At 29.1% G+C, this 20,945-nt stretch overlaps 1 protein-coding gene across 5 annotated transcripts in view; it reads left to right on the top strand.

Annotated features, from left to right (window-relative positions):
* Nhe2 (Na[+]/H[+] hydrogen exchanger 2) overlaps nucleotides 1–19,756 on the top strand; it is a 44,568-nt gene extending 24,812 nt beyond the window's left edge. For 3 of the 5 annotated variants that reach the window (XM_036366462.2, XM_070107500.1, XM_070107498.1), the window contains 5 exons: nucleotides 18–107; nucleotides 2,865–3,074; nucleotides 5,780–5,992; nucleotides 8,116–8,473; nucleotides 15,609–19,756. In XM_036366462.2, coding sequence (XP_036222355.2) covers nucleotides 18–107; nucleotides 2,865–3,074; nucleotides 5,780–5,992; nucleotides 8,116–8,473; nucleotides 15,609–16,110 — 1,373 coding nt within the window. In that variant the 3' untranslated portion in view covers nucleotides 16,111–19,756. Of the gene's footprint in view, nucleotides 1–17; nucleotides 108–2,864; nucleotides 3,075–5,779; nucleotides 5,993–8,115; nucleotides 8,474–10,817; nucleotides 13,602–15,608 lie in introns of those variants that run through there. The other 2 variants (XM_036366464.2, XM_014231470.3) reach the window with 2 other exon arrangements.
* The last annotated feature ends 1,189 nt before the right edge of the window (nucleotides 19,757–20,945 follow it).

Below are 20,945 nucleotides of genomic sequence, written 5' to 3'. Positions count from 1 at the left end.
TGTTCTCAATGAATCAGGAGAAGAAAATCTGAGTAAACTGAACGAGGTGACAGTGGTGAGCGGCGAAGATTGGGATGACGGTTTGACATTTACAGCAAAGTCTTCGCGTAAGTACACACTCACTTACATATGTACATATGCAATGAATGCATTTTTGTTTAGTAACATTTTTGTTATACTATTAAAGAATAGTTTTGTAAAATACATTTTATGATTTGATTTAAATAATGTATTTGCTAGTGTACACGCATACACACACACCAACTTGCTGATGAATCGTTGACATATATTTGTTGGCGGTGTAAACTGTGTGTGTGTGTGTGTGTGTGCGTATGTAGCAATTTGTTGATCAAATTTATGTACCCTCTACTACTACAATAAACAGCATAAACGCTAATATTCTACTATAACTTTGTTAAACTTTTACCCAACATCAACGCTTATTGTTGCTCTTAATTTACGAAATTTTATCTACCCAGTTTCGTTTTAGTTTGCTAAATTAAACATTTTTAAATATTAAATTATATTAATTAAGAGTTTGCTAAGTACAAGTACTCGTACATAATGCGATTATCATTTGTCCAAATTAGTTGAATAATTATGATTTTCCAAATTTTTCATCAGAAAATATATTTGCATCTTGTACGCATATGCCATTATATTTGAAAAATGAATAATTTTATATAATATAATAGATTTTAATATTAGTCCGATCGAATTAGCCAAAAAAATAAGAGCGAAGTTACAGAAATTTACAACAAGCGAAAAGTTAGTAAATATTTTCATAACAAGATTAAAAATATCATACTAAAACTCCTCATCGCTCCGATATGTGGAAAAAACGGTCAATATTTGTTTTTAATTTGCGATTTTCAACTCCTCATTGTACCGATATATGGATAACAAATAATTGAGTTCAAAGGTCAATATTTATGTTTTCGCGATTTTTAACTTAACGGTAAGTAGTATCAAAATTACTTAAGACGAAAATTGTAGATCAAGCGCTAGGCCTTAGGAAAAAAGTATTGACATATATTTTATTGATAATTTTAGGGTCTACAACTTTTGTCTGCATTAATTCTTGATACAACTTAACGTTTTATTGAAAATCGCGAAAATATTCGTTTGACCTTTGACTTCAATTATTTCTTTTCCACATCTCAGAACGCTGAGCAGTTGTAGTTTGTTATTTTTAATTATGTTTTGAACATATTCACTAACTTTTCGCTTGTTCTAAATTTATGTTACCTTGAATGTCTATTTTGAGCGGATTATATTTATTTTTATTATAAAATTAAACAAATCACATAGTATATGGCATATCTACAATGTGGACCTATATATACATAAGTAATATATATGTTTTCATAGCTTGATTTTTATTAGCATTTTCTTTTACACAAAAATGCCACTTTCATTCGAACTCGCATATCGTTAAAGTAACAGTTCGGAAATAATTTCAAATAAATGCCGTGAAGACTCCTGTCTCAGTTTTAATAGGCAATAAATTAAATAACAATGATAACGAAAAATTTAGCAATTCGCAAAAAAAAAAGATTTTTAAACAAAAAACGAATAATAGTATACCAATTAGTAACTAAAATTTAAGTTATAATCAGACCATTTCCAGATTTAGAGGCATAAATTGTATCAAGTACACAAAATCACGCTGTTTTTTTTTTAATATTTGTAGATAAATTCGAGATTAGGATCGGAGCTCAAATAACATGCATAAAAAATAATTTAAATAACATTTAAATTAATTTTTTTCTATTTTGTAATGTCGAAAATTTTATTATAAAATTATTTTTTAAATTTTTAATGCCAAACACAAGTTAAAAAAAAAAATTTTAAAACAAATGCCGCATTGAAAAATTAAAAATTTTGAATACCAAGTTTGTAATTAGCAATTTAAAAAAAAAAAAAAAAAACAATTTTATTTTGAATATATATTTTTTCGCGCTTGCGTACTTTGCGTTGTACCATTATGAACTTAATCACGCGCAGTGCCTTCGTATTAAATACTTTAGAGCAGTGCTTCGTTATACTTTTTCAATTTTTAACACTGATTTTGACATTATAAATTGAAGATTGTAGATTAAAAATTTCGGATTAAAAACTAGATTTTCAACTTTGTTTGTAGCAGTTCTTTCTTCTTGTGATTCTGTCACAATAAATGTACTTCTCACTGATTACCACAATATATTCACTTTTTAATTCACTTTTAATTGTTATTAGACGAATACACATTTCTTGTTGCTTAACACAAAAATTTAAAAACCTTTAACATTTTTTATATTTTTGAAAATTAATAAATTAAAAAACTTAAAATTTTTTATTATTTTTGTTTTTGTATTTCACATATTTATTTAATATAATTCTGTAGCCACAAATTCTTGTATAACTGGAAATGGCCTGTTTTGAAATTTGATATGAGTTCATAGTTTCTTTATAAATTTTTACTAACCCTTCTATTACAAAAGTAACAGTATTAAAAATCTAACAAAAATATTCTTTTTTTTTCACAAACACTTCTCTATATTTTTCATTTGTTTCTAAAATTAAAAAAAAAAAAAAAAAAAATTGCAACAAACGCTACCACGTACTACTTAAAAAATATTGATATTAATCTAACGATTTGAGATGTTGCAAAATACTGTAAATATATCAATTCAATTGGCAACCGCAATGAATGTTTTTAAACACGCATACAAATTCAAACACAATAAAAATTAATCACTTTGGGAAACTTATGATAACCACATAACAACAAATACAAATGCCAACCTAAACCAATTGGACTTAAAAAAAAAAAACACGTTTGACATAAAACATATAAAATAAACATTTGGAAACATATACAGCGGACTCGGATCTAGCCAATAATAATTCACTTATAGCGCACATACAGAATTTACCCGGTTTCGATGCATCAAAGGCGCGCATTGTACAACATTATTCTACATCAAAGAGTGAGAATGGCAGCCCTGAGAAATTGTTAACACCCGACGTGGGTCCGACAGCGGCCGAATCGATTTTGCCTTGGCGACGGGATCGTTCCTACCAGTGTATTGGTAAAGGCTTATAACAACTACAGCTACCACCTGTAGCCACTGCTACAGATAAACAAATTAAACTATGTAGATTTCGCCTTTGCAATTTAGTGTAAAAATACATACATATGTTTTCGAAAACGCGTCGAAACTACCGCCAGCCAAAAGCACGCATTGTGTAAACTGTTGCTCAAAAACGTTTGGCGTTACTGGCTGTTTTTTCAAAAACTATTCTTTTGATAAAGTTTATTCTTGTTCAAAAAATTATTTGGCTTTGTATAATTTCCGAAACATAAACATATTCTTTCATTACCAAATTTCCGTTCATTTCTCCATTTTTATTTATATTGTATATACAAAAAATATACAACTCACGGTTATGTATTTGCTTTAGGCGCAAATATTTAGCAGCACTAATTGTTTTTCTGCGTCCTAAATATTTGAGTTTATTGTAATTACTTATACGGTTTCACAGAAAATCCATGTTTGTTGTAATCAAAAGCATTCATTCCATCTATACTTTAATAAGAAATTCAAGTTGTGGTGCCTATAGAACGAAGAATCGTTTGTAACTAATGTCATTTAATATCATGTGTCATAAATAGATATTTTTACAATTAATATCATCAAAAAAGGTGTATTACACAATTGGACTTAAAATTAATAAAAAAAATACAAAAACGATCAGTTTCCCAAACATCAATACGAAATTTGTAAAAAAAACATCTTCGACTTTAATTGTATACATTTTGGTTATTGCGCATGCGCCCATTTTCTACAAAGCGCATTTAGTGAATTATGCAATGGCAATATGACTTTGGATTTTCAAGTAGTTTGTACGAATATTTGCATAGCTGGCTTATAAAATAATTTAAATTTATGCATTGTTCTTTAGAGTAGACACTGCCATACAACACAAATAAAATTTCCATTACTGTTATAACTTCATATATATATTTACGGGTCGACGCATTTGAAAACATAATCATTCACTAAAATCTTTCTCGACTTGAATCCAAAATTTGTATATAACCTAAAAGTCTTTAATTTTTCATTTGTCAATAATGTAAACTGTGGTTATCCCACAAGATAGTTAAGAAGTTCGCGAAGCCTCATGAAAAATATCTTCTGTGTAGTATTGAAAACAATGTTCTACTATAGAACTGGCATTTTTAATATTAGATAACAGATATAACTAGCATACTTATTATGCCGCATGGAATTGTGGTATTCAAATTTTATGGAAAACTAAAAACTTGAAACTTTAATTTTGAGTTTTGTTTTGAAACTAAAAGACGCTAGATGAACTTTTTTCTAATAAACTAAATTATAAATAAATAACTAGTAACCTCAATGTTAGCTGAAGTCAAGAATATAATTCTTACTTGAACTAATTTTAAAATATCAAAAATAAACAAGTTTCTCAACTAGTGTTGTACAGTTAGGACTGCGAAAAATATAATAACAAGAAAAAACGTTAAACTCGGTTGCACCGAAGCTATAATACCCTTCATAAATACAAAATTTTCCTTACAATAACTTTGATCGCTCAGCTTGTATGACAGCTATGTATACGCTATATTGACTCGATCTAAACAATTTCGTCGGAAATTGACCGTTGCTTTGGAAAATAACCCATGTTAAATTTCGTGAAAATATCTCATCAATTAAAATGTTTGCCATACAAGCACTTTATTGCGGTTGTTCAGTTTGTATGTCAGCTATATGCTATAGTATTTCGATAGCGGCCGTTCTGACAAATGGGCAGCTTCTTGGTGAGAAGAGGACGGGTGGAAAATTTGCGATGAAGCTGACAAGTTCATATATATATACAGACGAACATGACTAAGTCGACTTAGCTCATCACGCTGATCATTTTTATATACACTTTATAGGGTCTCCGACGTTACTGAGTTTTACAAACATCGTAGCAACTGAATATACCTTGTACAGGGTATAATGTATTGTAGAAGCAGTTGATCTCAGTGTTCAGACCAAGAATTGCAAAGGCAGCCTTGAATATATTTTATATACATTATTTGCCAATACTAATACTTGCCTCATATTTCATATAATACCATTCGAATTTGACCTTAATTGTATATTAATATACTAATAAATGGATGAAATAATCATTCAGTCATTACTTTAGAATTTTAAAGAAATTAGCAACATACACCAAAATTATGCCCATCGTCTATTTTTGCCAATGTAAAAACGATAATTATCCAAATCGCGTTTGTATTTAAAAATCCAATCGGTTTGATGAATGATTCAGTAATTATGCCAAACACATCAATTACTACGAGCATGGCATTTTTGTGCATGGCTATAAGTTAGCGTTTCAATTATGTTTTGTTTTTTTTCGTGTTTTGATTTTTGGTTCACAAAATGTTTCGTATTTTATATTTTTGTTTGCAGCAATAACAAAATTAACATACTAACTAAAATAAGTAATGTTATACTGGCTGTCAAGTGACAAAACTCATGTAACTAAACGAAAAATTTATGAAAAAATTAGCAAATTAATCTTTTGTTGCCGATCTCGCATGCAATTTGCCAACTGCCTTATTAACTTATGAATATTATTAAGCTTAAGCTTATCTAACCAAAATAACTGTACAAATATTTATTGGTATGCTTAGATTCAATTAGTTTATGTAAATAAGGTGCTGTTCCATTTACAAATTCAAAAGTTCAAATATTGCAAATTTTACTCAAACTAGTTGCCGAAAATCCTATACCCGAGGAGGATCACAATATCTCACGTGATTCAGATGGTGAACGCCGTGTAGCAACACCTACCGCTACAGAATCGCAGTTGCCGTGGAAACGGCAGGGAGACGAACTGACAGATGCAGTGCAGCAGAACGAATTCCCCGCTTGGGCTTCGAATAAGGAGTATTTGGCTTACAATTCCCCCAGCGCCACATTTTTAGGTATGTTCTGCTTTATTTTTGATAATATAGGTACAACTGCTAGTCATGAAATTAAATACAAATATATATAAATTAATGTTTTATTTATAAAAAAAATAGACGGCATGTATGTGCATAGCCTTTAAGTAGAATATTAATCTGATACTCAAAAATCTATACTTTTTATTGTTAGATGTGAAAGTTAAAAGAGAGAGATAATATTATATATTATAGGTATAAAGTAAGAGATAACATTGTATTATACTCGATAGTTTTCTGTGGGATTAGCGAAAAATATTTGCTAAATTTGCCACAGAATGTGTACATAAAATATGAAACCAATGTGTTGAGTTTTGAGAAGCCAATGACTAAAATTTCCACGTACTTCAATATGTTCATCCCTCCGGTACAAAATTGTACCATATGCACATTAATACAAAAAAAGTAATATAGTATTACCAAGCATAAATTATTGGATCATTATACGTAGATTGCCTTTTATATTTCGGGATTTGACAACCCCGGTGTTGCAATCTGGCAACTCACAACTTTATCGTACAGTTTGACAAATTTGATGTTATACACATTTGTGTTGTTTACAGTAACTTAAAATATTCATCTGGGCCAAAAAATGGAATTATGGAATTAAATCGCGAGCATTTTTGCGCGATTATTTTTTATTACAACTTTCAACATGGATTAATGTGCACGATGAACTTAATTTGCCGATGAAGCTGGATCAAAGGCCAGTGTTTGTCGATGATATGGTGAATTCAATCAAGGTTGTAGAAACAGTGCGCAAACTGATATTGCAAGATTGAGACAACTATAGGCATTAGTGGGACTAGCACACATTTAATATGAACATTTGATTATAAAAGAAATTGTTTATGTTGTATCCCACACAATTGGTCAATCGTTAAAAAAAAGACTCGTGTCGATTGGTCGAGAGAAATGTTAAGAAATGCGATAACGGTGCTTCGACACACGTCTATGACACCGTGACAGGTAATGAATCGTGTCGACTCTATGGGTATTTCCAGATGAGCCAAATCCAACAAAAGTTATTCGCGTACAAAGCACTTTCAAGCAATGTTTTTAAAAACAAGAAAGCGATTTATGATAATTAACATTTTTTGTTGTTCTATAAACCAGAAATATAAAAGGCAACCTTGGTATGATAAGAAAAAATAGTATATGTATATTGTTATTTAGCTGTTGAGCTAAATTTCATAATTTGGGTGTTCTTATTAATAGATTTACATATATAAAATACAATAAAGAAATGAAAGTAGTGCACCACGCTAATCTGTATTTTGAGTAATGAGCGGCGTTCGTTGCCAGAAAAATGAGATCCGTCTTAAATTTATATAGTACAAACTCCGCCCCTACCTATGTACATATATGGTTCCGTAACTCCAGCTTAGCAAAAAAATTACTTTAAGTATGATCTTTAATAATAAAAGTAGCAAGTATGCATATACAAATATACATGTTTAACACGAGTAGCCATTAAAAGCAAAATGTTGCATGCATTTTATATACTCCCGATTTAAGTTATTTATTATTATTTGCGCTTTCAGTTTACTCTCTTAACTAAAACTATCTAGTCGCTCTAAAAGAAATATTGGAAAAGTGTATATATGCAGCAATGTGTGTGAGAAAAATTATATGCAAATAATATGATAAATTAGAGAGTAGCTTGGAAATATTACGTATGAAATTATTCTTATGTATTACAGCACCAATTGTCAAAATTCTGTAAACACCCGCTAATGTTGTGTTTTATTTTATTTTAACTTTCTTTTTTACCTTTTTCGATTTCCTCTATGTTCTTCTCTTCCACGTAAACTGCGTTGAATGTGTGTTATGCAAACAAACAAAAAACCAAATATAAAATAATAATGGCAATAATGTTAATGCAACTGTCTACCCCTGACATGTTATGTTTCGAAACTTAACACCTTAACCATACTAAAAATGATAACTAAAAAAATGAAATAATATATATTAAAACAAAAACCGAAATAATATTACTCGAACGCCAACACTCTCATGAAATATGAATATCGAACAAATAAAAAACAAACTCCATTCGTATGCACAACCCATCATCAAACCCCTTCACAATGTAACACAAAAAGGTGGTATAAACAAACCTAAACAGCCTAAGTCTGTCATAGGTTTATTCCGACGTGAGAGTTGCGGCTCGAGGGGCGGCAGCAGTCTGGGCGATCATACAGATGGCGCTAGTTCAGTACGTGGCTCAGATCCCACATTGGCAAATGCATTGATTAGTGGCCTACCCCTGATACCGTTAATACAGCCGCCGCATTCGAATCCTCGTCTTGATAAGCGCTCACAATCGATTTCGGTCGGCACATCTGGCGGCCATAGTGGCATCGGTATTAATATAGGCGATTTAGCGCATTCGGGACCCTTCCCGGTTACGGCCAGCCATCGGCGTAATGTGCGGCGTGGCTCAATGTTGGAGTTAAGTGGGTAAGTATAGAATATAAGTTGCGACGCACAATTCTTTGTGTGTTATTTAGTTGCTCCACTTTCGCCAAACACACTCTTACACACATTTTAATGTTTGTTTTTACTTTAGTCCTTTAGTCATGTTATTAGTAAATATTTTTCCATACAATTTGCTTGTATAAACTTCAAATTAGTTTTTAGTTTAGTTTAATTTGCTGATCATTTTACATTTCACTAAGATAGTAGCTTGATTATTGCATAATATTTGTGTGTTATTAATAATTGTTTGTGTGTGTTTATCATTATTATTGTAAAATATAGCACTACTTTTTATTTAATACAATTAAAAACATTTTAAAATGCTCAAAGCTCAACTATATTATTGATGATTCATAATAAATTTTCATAAATAAAACCGCAATTAATTAAAAGAATTTATGCCAATTAATCATAATCATAGTCTGATTTCATCTGTTACTAACGCAAATAGCGCCAGCAAGTTTTGTATATTTCATATTATTTTAATATGAGTGTTCAGGATTACTTATTATTTATATTATATTATCAGCACAGTTTTAATTTTCTTTTTTTTTTGCTACACAGGTTCAAGAAACCATTTATTAAAGCTTTTTTTGAGCCATACAAGTACATTGAAAATATCATCACCGCTTTCAAAAATTCTTTGGCTATATAGGAAAACCAAATAATCCATTAAAAACTTTTTTAGAGCATATTAAATAAATTGATTGTTTTTTTTTGAAGATACATTTCTTATATAACTACTTTTATTTACAGTCATACTAAATAGTTTTTACCCTCTTCAGAACTAACATACTTGTATGAATAAATTAGTTGAATTGCTTAGATTAACTGATAAATTCCATAAACATTCCTTTAAAAGCATCTTGCGATTAGTTGTGCTTAAGATTTGTGTTAATTACTTATATGGCGAACTATTCTGTACTATTTAAGGTTAAGATTGAATGTAGTAGTATTAACCATATTAAATTTGGATTGGTTAGTTTATAAAAATTTATACTGATGTACCTAACACACAAAATTGACCTATCCATATAAACATAAATATTTTTTCGTTTTTCTTTTATGTTCGTGTGAACTTTGATCTTCATATAACAATTAGTGTGTGTTTGGCAGCTGTTTGTTTACAATGTGAACAGTTCGTCTAGCAATATTTATTGGCGCAATAGAACCATGACGCGCTCTCCGGAGCGGATTTTTAGTTTCGAAAACAGAAAAAAACCACTAGAAGCCAAAACTGGTGAACACAGCAGCAGAGCGATGACTCTCGTTTCATCTTTGGCCAAAAAGTCCGTCATAATATAGCTTGAATGAAACGGCACTTTTTGGTTTTTGGGTACGACACTAGCATTGACACGCTTCATACCCAAAACATTAACCAAAATCTGTTGACTCGTTCCATAAAGATTTTGAGATTCTCTGCTAATTCTTTGATGCCAATACCCCGATGTCCAAGCACTGTTTCTATAATATATTGATATTCTCGCCATTAACAGAAGAGGATGAACGACTCGTATGACGCAAGTTTTAAATGACTGCACGACCTACACTGAATGCTTTATGCCACTCAAATGCTTGTGTTGGTGATCAAGTATACTCTCGAAAATACTTCTGCAACATTTTCGTTGATTTCCATAGCTGTGATTCCATTGGAAACACAAAATGTCAAACAAACTTCCTTGTTCAATGTTTTTTTTTTTCATAGTAAAAATCACCTGATGCACTCCGGGACATAAACAAACAGCTGTCAAGCACACACTAATCGACATATGGAGATCAAACTTCATACGTTTATATAAAAAGGTTGTACCAATTTAAGCAAACAATATTTAACAATTCGCTTAACACGTACAGTATAAATGGACCAGTCCGTGTCAAATTTGATCTTAATTATTATATATTATACAGAATGACTTCAATGTTCTGGACATAATCTGGTGTATTAAATTAGTTGCAATCATTTTCAAAAAATATAAATTGTCACATATTTAAAGTATTGATACTTTAATTGATTGGATACTCTAGCGTCTAGAAAATATAGACTATAAATAGTTAAACTTCAACACAACACGCTTAAAATTCGCACACGTGCCACATAGACACACACACCTCTACGTGCAAACATTACTAAGTTTACACTGTAAAATGATTTTGTGGCATTTCGATAATATTTTCATTCTAATCTGCATTAAAGGAAACAACAGCAACCTACATGTGTATTATTTCTAATTTTTTTCGATAATCAAACTTTAGCTGAGTGCGTTAAAATGCAATAAATAACGGTAAATTTGTGTGTTGTTTGGTATGTATTGTATTGTATTTACAGACTTATTGTAACTGGACGCAGGCCAAGTAGAGTTTTGCAATTTAATTCAACATTACAAGACATTGCAACCGCATTAACTACCACAACCACTTCTAATAATACTACCACTAAATCCACTGCTATAAATACAACTATATGTAAAACTACAACTACAACGACCACTGCTACGACCACTCCGACTAACAATGCAACTACTCTAATAGATAATTATATTACTTCCAGTTTAGCTACTAAAAGTTCTGATAATGCTTCCAACACCATCATTACTGCTACTATCAATACTACCACAACAACAACAACAACAACTACTACTACAGCTACTACTAATAATTCCCCCATAAAGGCTCCTGCTACTCCAACAACCATTTGTTTTGCCACCCCAGACTCTTCAAACGCTACAACACCCTCAACAATAATTGACAATAGCCATATCAGCTATTAGTACTTGTAGTTGCTCTTCTGCTTTAAGGTTCATGCAAATGCTTTTAATAAACGATTTCATAAAAGTTGTAAATGTTTACAGCCAGCTGTACGAGTAAATCGCTTACCCGTTATAAAATGCATAAAATGCTAATTTAAGTAAAACATGTACATACATACATACATACATTACATACGAAGACATAATATGCATAATATGTAAATAAAATAAGCGTGGAAGAAGTTTGGTGAATTTACACATAGGTTTTAGTACTTTTATAGGAAATGCGTATACTTTGCGTACATAAGTATTTACATGTACGAGTAGTATGTAGCTGCAAATATCAATTAAAGTTACCTAAACATTTGCGATTTTAATTTAAGAACTGAGGTTATGTTATTTGCCTACTAATGAATTTACTTTAGAAATTATTTTTTTTTAAGAAGATAAGAAATGTTATGTTGTTAAGATTTATTTAATACGTAGGACTTATTGTATATTTTATTGTAGTGAAAGTAGCTGTAAAATGCTAAATAATATTAGAATCAGAAATTATATTATATTAATTATTCACTTTCATAAGCAAATATTCTTATAATGAAAATATATAATTTAAGTATATAACGATGTAAGTTTTTTTTTATATACACATTAGAATGTTCAGTATTTTACAAGTGGATTTTTTTTGTAGACGTCGCCTGAAATTTCAGTTTTTGTCCGAAATAAATTTTTTTAAATTTCGCATAGAGCAAAGAAACCTACAACTTTAAAAAAATGATATTCTAATACAAAATTTTTCGCTCTACCAAAAAGGTTTTACAGGTTTATTCAATAAAAACATAATAAAGTATACATCAAATGACCTAAGCATTTTTTAGATAAATTGAAAATAGAAGCTTGTTTACGTTGAATAATGTTTTTCAAGGGTTAACACGGGTTTGCTCGAGCAAAAAACGAAAACAAAAATTTTTTTCAAATTTTTTATTATATCAAAGATACATATTTTACAAATATTTTTTGAAATTTTCAAAGGAAAATATACTAAAACTTAGCCATTATGACGTCATTTCCGGTAGTCCCTCAGAAAAAAGTTGCCTCCGCGTTGACAGCAGAACTACTTACAGGATCATCAAAAGTAAAAAAGAAAAAATACGTGTATTAACTAAGACCATTAACTAGGTACTGGACGAAGGAAAAATAAAAAAAGTGAAAATTGTGTTTTTGCAAGAAAATGTAAATTTTGGTGAAAATTTCTCGATGTTATTTTTTACATATAATATATATATATATATCTAGTTGTAATTGAAATAAAAAAAATTCTTCGTTTAAGACCTTGTAAAATATATGGTAATTTTATTAAAATCGGTTGAGTAGTAGTAAAAATCTAGATAACCGACTTTAAGAACACTGTCTCGAGAAAAACGCGTTTAAAGTTTTAAGTGACTATACCTATAGCTGACATCGAGCGCGCAACTTTTCACGGCTGTATCTCCAAAACTATTCTTCGGATCAAATTGAGCATGTTGGACAATGTTCTAGAATTGTTTTAGAATTAAATAAGATAATAAAAAAATCTGTTTTTTGAAGCCGTGAAATTCATGTAACCTCTTAAGGCAAAAACTGAAACTACAGGGTGTGTTTGCATGAAAAAAAGGACCAAAAAACAAAAATCAACTTGGAGAAATAACGGGCATCTTAATACCTATGTCGGTAGATAATTTAAATTGATTAATTAATTGAAAATTAATTTAGGCAATTTTACAATTCGTGCTTTATGACAGCGTCTCTTAATTAAAATTTATTCAAAAGTTGATTACAAATACTATTATACTGACTAGAGTACCATAATTATTAATTCATAGCAGGACTTTAAAAATAATAAACAAAATATATTGAAAAAAATTAATAATTTTTTTTTGCTAATTTTCTAAATACATTTTTTTTTATTACTTAAAGTACTTGTCATACTTGTTTATTAAAATATGATTTAATGTGTCTTTATATGTACTAATACAATATAATATACTAATATAAAAAATAATAATTGCGTAATGTTAAATTAACTTAAAAAAAATATTAGATAGTAATCAGAATATAAATTTTTGTTGCATGATCGTTCTGATTTAGGAGGATTAAGAGGAGCGTACCTTTAACACACAACTTAACTTATCAATGGAAATTAGTTTAACAAATAATTTAACAGCAATTCATAACACTTTGACAGCTAACACAAAATAAGTGGTTATTGTAATTTATACAAAAACTCTCGTATGTGACTAACCATTCTTAAAAACTACAATCCTTATATTTTTGCAGCATAAATTTACAATATCAACGTGTCTAACACTACACCATCAATCAAACTTACTCAAAAAACTTATTGGCTTTACCTTACCGAAGCCACATGAAACCTACAAATATGAGTTTCAACGAATATATATACACACAAACATATATGTAAATTTTTCATTTATTAAATGCGAAAAATTCAAAGTTTATGAAATTGTTTAGCATCTCTATGATAATATGAATATAAAAAATAAATAAAAATTAACAATAAAACACAAACTGCATTGCACAAACATATGCTTTTATGCATCTTTACATAAAAACAACAAAACATAAATATTAGATTTATCAATAAATTAAAAAATGAGGAAACTGTGGCATACAAACAACACATACAATAAGAATTGGAAATAATCAGAAACTCACCTACATAACACTGAGTTCCTCCTATTTTAGTTTTTAAAAAGTAAGTAATTTAAGTAAAATTTATAAAAAAAAATATTTATTTTTTAATAGTATTATTTGTATTCTAATTTAATAAACAACCAATATAAGTTTACTAATATATGTATATTATGTATGGATACTCGTATTTTTATAATATACCTATACAATTTTGATTTGTAAAAATATAATATCTAATATATTTTAGTAGTAGTACCTATTGGTATTACCTATTTAGCTTAAGAAGGTCATTTCATTCAACACAATCAAATTTTTATATTTTTTATTTTTTTGCTCAGCTATGCGACAACGAATTTTGTTCGCTCTATTTATCAATGATTTTGCAAAAAATCCAAGGCTATAACTAGGTCTTCACAGAGCTATAAAGTTGTTTGTTAAATTTTAATTTAAAAAAGCGTCCGTTAGTGATATTTGGGCTCACAAGCCGAACAGTATTATGTAATATTTAAATACAGCTGGTTTCTATACATTTATGCTACAACAACATTTTTAAGTTTTATGAACGTTTGTAGGCTAAATAACGCTTATGACGTTTACTAAGTTGTAAATCAAGTTTTACTAAGTTTTTATAATATAGTATATATTCAGTATTAAAAGCTCGAAAATGTTTTTTTTTTTAATGAATAAAAAACTTAACTAAAACAATTAAAAGATTTCAATGCATATGCTATTTAGACATAAGTTTTATGTGCTTAGCTGTTCAAAATGTATATTGTTTGACTTTATATGTTTTATTCCAATATTTTTATTATTATTGTAAATTTAGTCTTAAGTTTTGAAAGGGTTTTATTTTATAGTGAGTTGTAATAAAGTGTACTTTTGTAAATATACATGTTTATATATTTAATTATTTATGCAAATAGGTTATAACTCTTTTTAATGCATGATAATATATATATATTTACATAAACTGTATATACTATATTCAACTCTATGCGCTTTATTAAATTTTTATTCTAACTTGCTGCTGGTCTTGTTTTTCTTCTCACTTGTGCTTTTCACGTCTATAACTTTTATTTGTATGTGTGTACATAAGAAATATATTACAACTTTCAATATTTCATCCACTAATGGTACTACTTTTTGTAATATTTTAAATAAGCTTCACATGTAATTTCAAATGCTTCTTATATTTTTCGTAAATTTTTTTTGCTTTTACCAATAAATTATATACACGAAAAATTGGTATGAAAATAGTATAAAAAAAAAACTTTTTTTAAATATTATTATTCATGGCTTGCTTTGCTTTCATCGCTGCTGCTAAGCTTTGTACACTTGTGTTCTTACGGACTAAAGCTTATGATTTTGTCGGCTTTTTACCACTTGATGTAGAAAAAAATTGCTTTTACTCGCATGAGCGCTTGGTTCTTGTGCTTATCAAAAGTTCTCATTCATATAAGCTTAAACATTTTATAAAAAGGCATATTCATACATATTGTTAATTAATAGTTTCTACATACATATGTACATATATGAATACGTATTTCGATATCATGCTATAAATTCGACATTACCAAAAATAACTATAATGAAAATTTTCTTTCATTGCACCCATTAACCATGTCGCCTCTAAACCCAAAAAATCACCAATACATCACTGTGACACATACATATAGAGACACTATCCCCGAGGAGACTTACCAGCACGGTCATTCGAAGTCCTTGTGCGAACCGACCGGCGAAGATTGGGAAAATACCGCTTTGGCCACACGCGAACGTACCATAAGCGGCAGCAGCAATAGCACCGGGCGTGAGCCACTTCTACCCAAATTAACGCCACGCGCACAAATCCGCCGTATGGGTGGCAGCAGTGGTGGTGTTGGCGGTGCTATTAGCACGCTCGGTGGCTTGCGTAATCAAGTGACGACCGCCCTACTCTCCACATCGAACTCCGAATATGATGATGATGAGGATGAAGATATTGATTTGTATGACGATGAGAGTATTGTCGTAACCACTTTGACTAGCGGCAGTGGTGGTAGTGGTAGTGGCGCTCTAAATCGTAGCGGTAGCAGTGGGAGTGGCGGCGGCAATGGTAGTAGCGGTACCAGCAGCAGCAGTAACAATACAACAACCACAATTCGGCTGACACGCAACAATGATGAGAGTATCATTTGAGATTGTCGCCGGAAGCAACTATAGCGGCGACTTTTAGGCGAAGGCAGCAGCGGTAAGCAGCAACAGCAACGTCGCCTAAATCGTTGGGCTTTCAAATATGAAATGTTACAATGATTAGATTAAAATTATGGGTGGGTAAGTGTAAGGTTATAAGCGAAAATTCAATGAAATACTAGTTGCCAATAATGCCTGTTAATTGAAGAAAAACTTTGTGTATGTATTAGAATTTAGTATAAGTTTTGAAAAGTGAAATGGTTTAGTTAAATTATACAAGTATGTCACACGATTATACTTAATTTGGTGATTTTAAGTAAATAGATTAAGTGAAATAGTTTTCATTTATTTTTTATTATTTTGTTTAAATTCGAAAAATAGTATTTTTATATGATTTTAATTAATTTCTAAATTTCGAAAACAGCATTCTTATTATTTTGATTATTTTAAACTTGAAAAATAGTATTGTTTTTATTATTTTTTTTTTATATACGAAATTTTTAAAAATAGTATTTTTTTTATTTTGTTTAAATTCGAAAAATAGTATTTATTTAAATTATATTTATTAATCCCTAAATTTCGCAAAATAGCATTTTTTTTTAATTTCCATAGTTTCGAAATTAAAAATAGTATTTTTTCATTATTTTTATTAAATACGAATTTTTTAAAAATACTAGTTCTTTATTACAGCCAGCGAGTATACTTAATTTCGAAAAATAACAAACAACTTCAATAATATTATTTCGACTAGTCCTTTGTTTTCACCATTATGCCATTATTTAATAAATATGTTGACTATTTTTCTAGTTTCGAAGCAGACTTAATACGCAAGTACCATCATATTTTGAATCTTTTTCCACAATTTTATTATAGCTTCGTATATTGTTTAAAATATCACTAGCAACAAAAATTTAAATTCTTTAAAATGCATTGTGACAAGGTAAATGTGCGACTGCAATAAAAGAACTAAAAATAACCACCATAACTATAGAACAACAATGTATTATAGCGCAAACCAATACACTTCTACTTTTTGCTGCATTTTATGCAGTACTTAAACACTGTGCACCTAAAATTATGCTTCGATAGAAAAATAGACAGAAAAAACGAGACGTCACCTACTTAGCAACACTGGGCTGTGTTTGAATAAAATAAGAAACTACTACTATAAAAATTGTGCTAAATAGTTTCCAGAAAAATAACAAAAAACTTCTAGCAATTCCAATGCCATAATTTTATGTCTTTTCAAGTGTTTTTCGTTTTAATTTTAATTTGCAATTTATTTAGTAAATTTTTTAGAGGCTTTCATTTGTTAACAAAATGTATATATACCGAGCAAACAATAGAAAAATGTTAAGGTTTTTTAACGTACAATTTCGTTTTAACTGAGAACTTGTAAAACATTTTATAAGTATGTAACTGTCAACTGTCAACTGTACGTGACTGTAGTAAAAAAAAAAACATGTAAAAATAGTATGTATTAAAAGCTAAGCTGCTGCTTAGGGCGTAAAATAAACATGCCATAGCAATGAGAATCCTCACGATAAACTTGTAAATGTGTGTAAAATATATATATATATATATTTAGTATAGTGCGTAGTTGAAAATGTAGTGAAACGCGTGTCGATAAGACAATTAAGGCTACGGCGTGAATGATTGGAGTTTTAATAATTTTTATAACATTTTAACAGTTGAACTCTATACTAGTAGTAATTAAAAACCAAAAAAAAAAATGAAATAAAATCACTTAAAAAATATTCTTCAAATTGGTACACTAAAATTTGAACAATTCTTATAAACAACTTGACTTTGAAATTGATAACATTGTAATTTTAGGTATAGTATATGTTAATGGATATAAATATTATTTATTTGCAGTGTTACCAATTTCTTGCTAACACACTTAATTTGGCAAACGTTTGTACTTAAACTTTTGTTTTAACTTAAATTCTATAATGTACACAAGCGCTTAGAAAAGCATAATATTTTTGAAAACGTGCATATGTCCAGGGTTGCGAAATTTTTAATTCCTAATTTTTGGGTTAAAAATTAAATTTTTATTTTTTAATCACAATGTTGCGATTAAAAATTAGATTTTCATTCTTTAATCCAAGATGTTTGGTATTAAAACAAACAAATTATTTTTTTAATTCTTTATTATATGCTTGAAATTAAAATTTTCATTTTTTCTTTTTCAATCCCATAGTTGGCATTAAAAATTAAAAACAAATTTTTAATACGGTTTTTAGAATTAAATTTTTTTATTTTATTTTTAAATTTGGTATGTGGGATTAGACTTTTTTAAAGGTATAATTAAATTTTTTTAATACCGTATTAGGGATTAAAAAAAAACAGTTTTAATTCAGATGGTAATTTTTTTAATGCATTACTTGCAATGCTGCATATGTCAAACTATATATTTGAATTTCGAATATTCGAATATTATAAACTGTGGTTGACTTTTTATGTGCATAGATTGAGCAAATATATATGAACTTTAAAATATCAATATTTTAATATTATTTGCAGTTGCGTCTTGCAAATTAAATCGAGAAAATTAATTTATTTTATTATACTTTATATATTTGTAAAGAAGTGCTGCAAAGATCTTCTTGAATTAGCAGAATACGTAATGTTTGAAACGTACTTAAACTTAGAAGTGTTCTTTATTTTGAAAGCAGTTTAAAATTTCTTTCGATAAAAATAATTTATAGCAAAAGCAGCATAGGTATAAAAAATTCTATAAAAAATTCGACTATTATTATTTAGCTGTTTTTGTTTTATACAATAATGACAACTGTTCATTACTACTATTTTTATTTTAATTTATGATAAATCTATTTAATATTTTTTACGAAAGCAGAAAATTCATTTATAATTAAATCGCCTTTATTTAGTGTTCAAAAAAAAATTCATTATAGACACAAGACAAATACTTGTGCTTTAATTTGTTTCGTTTTCATTTACAATTTTTAGAGACAATAACTGTATAAACGAAGAAAGTATTTAAAACATCAATTATTAAAAAATATAAATATGAAATAATTTATTTCATAATAAACGTAGTCAAAGTTCATTGATATATAATAATCAGCGAAATTTAAATATAAAATTTAAAAAATGTGTGCAAATACCAGAGTTAATTAATTTGAAATTACCAAAATAGGCTTTTAATTAGTACTAAAAAGAATTTTAAATAGCGCTAAACTTAAGCAAAAAAAATATACATATACACACATATACTATATCGGATCGCTAACAATACACGTCTATTTTTTGCCACACGTGTACATAAACATGTACTAAACTACAAAAAATAAAAATTATAGATTGAGCAAACATATTAGACGATTACGAAATTGGCACAACTTTCAACTCAACGCCTTACTTATGTTATATTCATAATATGTACTTACATAATTACCCATACATGTGTAAGTTCAATACATTAGCAGTAATTAATTGAAAACAATTGCACCAACACAGATGCTAACTACATGGAATAATATGAGTACTAACCAATTTGTATGTATATAACTTTGTGAAAACGGCTGCGAAATACAGTATGTATGTACTGTAAACATGAGAACCACATAATAACTTCGTAAGAACTTTCATTGAATAAAAAGCTTTACAACAAATATTACAAAAATTATTTTGATTTTAATATATTGTACGATTAAAGGTGAGTTCCTACTTAAAAATCGAGTTTATTTTGCATATACCTATATACATATATCGAATGTACATAAGTATGTATATTTGAGAATATTCTCCGAAAATTTGAAGTAGATTCGGCAAATAGTTTCGGAGATATGATCGTTTTTAACTTAGTGTAATCGGCTGCCAAAACTTTAAACACGTTTTTCTCGAAACGATGTTTTCAGAGCCTATTAGGAAAATTGCTTGAAATTTTTAAACGACCTTCTTAGTTATATTTTTCAGCTCATGATCGAAGGTATAAATTTTTTTTAAATTATTATGATTTTTTAAGCGATTCTGTAGTGCAAATTTTTTAAAAACAGAAAAAAAAGAAATTTTTGGGAAGTTGCCATTTATCAGAAATCAAAATTTGGATTATTTCTCCGATCATTATCTCTATTCATCTATAATAATAATAAATTATTTTTGATTTTTGAATTTCGGGTGTAACCGAACATTTAATTGTTGCAAGTGTCAAAGCAGTGGAAATACCTTCAGGTGTAACAAAACCTTACATTAAACTAGAAAAAGCGTTAACTGCAGCCGTACTTAAGCTTTAATAACCTTCATAGTGGCATTTCTTATAGCATAAAGTGGCATAAAAATATTTTTATTTTGATATTAATCGAGAAGTTGGTATGGCAGCTATATGCTATATTGATCCTATCTGAACAATATATTCATAGATTGTAGGGATGGATTGAAAAATAATCCATGTCAAATTTCGTGAAGATATCTTGCCAAAGAAAAAAGTACATACAAGGACTCGATTTTGACCGATCACTTTCTATGACAGCTATACCTTTTAGTGGTTCACTATCGGCGGTTCCGAGTAATGAGCAATTTTTTTTGGATAAAAAAGAAGTGTGCATCTTTGTTAAAACTTTAAGCGGTCAATTACTTAATTGTTCCCATTTTTTACAACTTATGGGGTCAATGACCCCTTGGTTTACATTATGAGGTCAATGACCTTATTGTTCACATTTTGCCGAGGTCGATGACCCTTTTGTTCACATTTTATGGTGCAAATCAAATCGCATCGCTCCTTTACTTATGTAGAGCCAGCTGGCAACCAGCTTCCATGAAGTCACCTTGAGAGTCACCTAAGCAATGGCCAGGCTTAACTAGGCTACTTAAAT

Source organism: Bactrocera oleae, chromosome 3, assembly GCF_042242935.1.
Source record: "Bactrocera oleae isolate idBacOlea1 chromosome 3, idBacOlea1, whole genome shotgun sequence".
NCBI lineage: Eukaryota > Metazoa > Arthropoda > Insecta > Diptera > Tephritidae > Bactrocera > Bactrocera oleae.
This window is presented reverse-complemented; position numbering and strand designations above follow the sequence as displayed.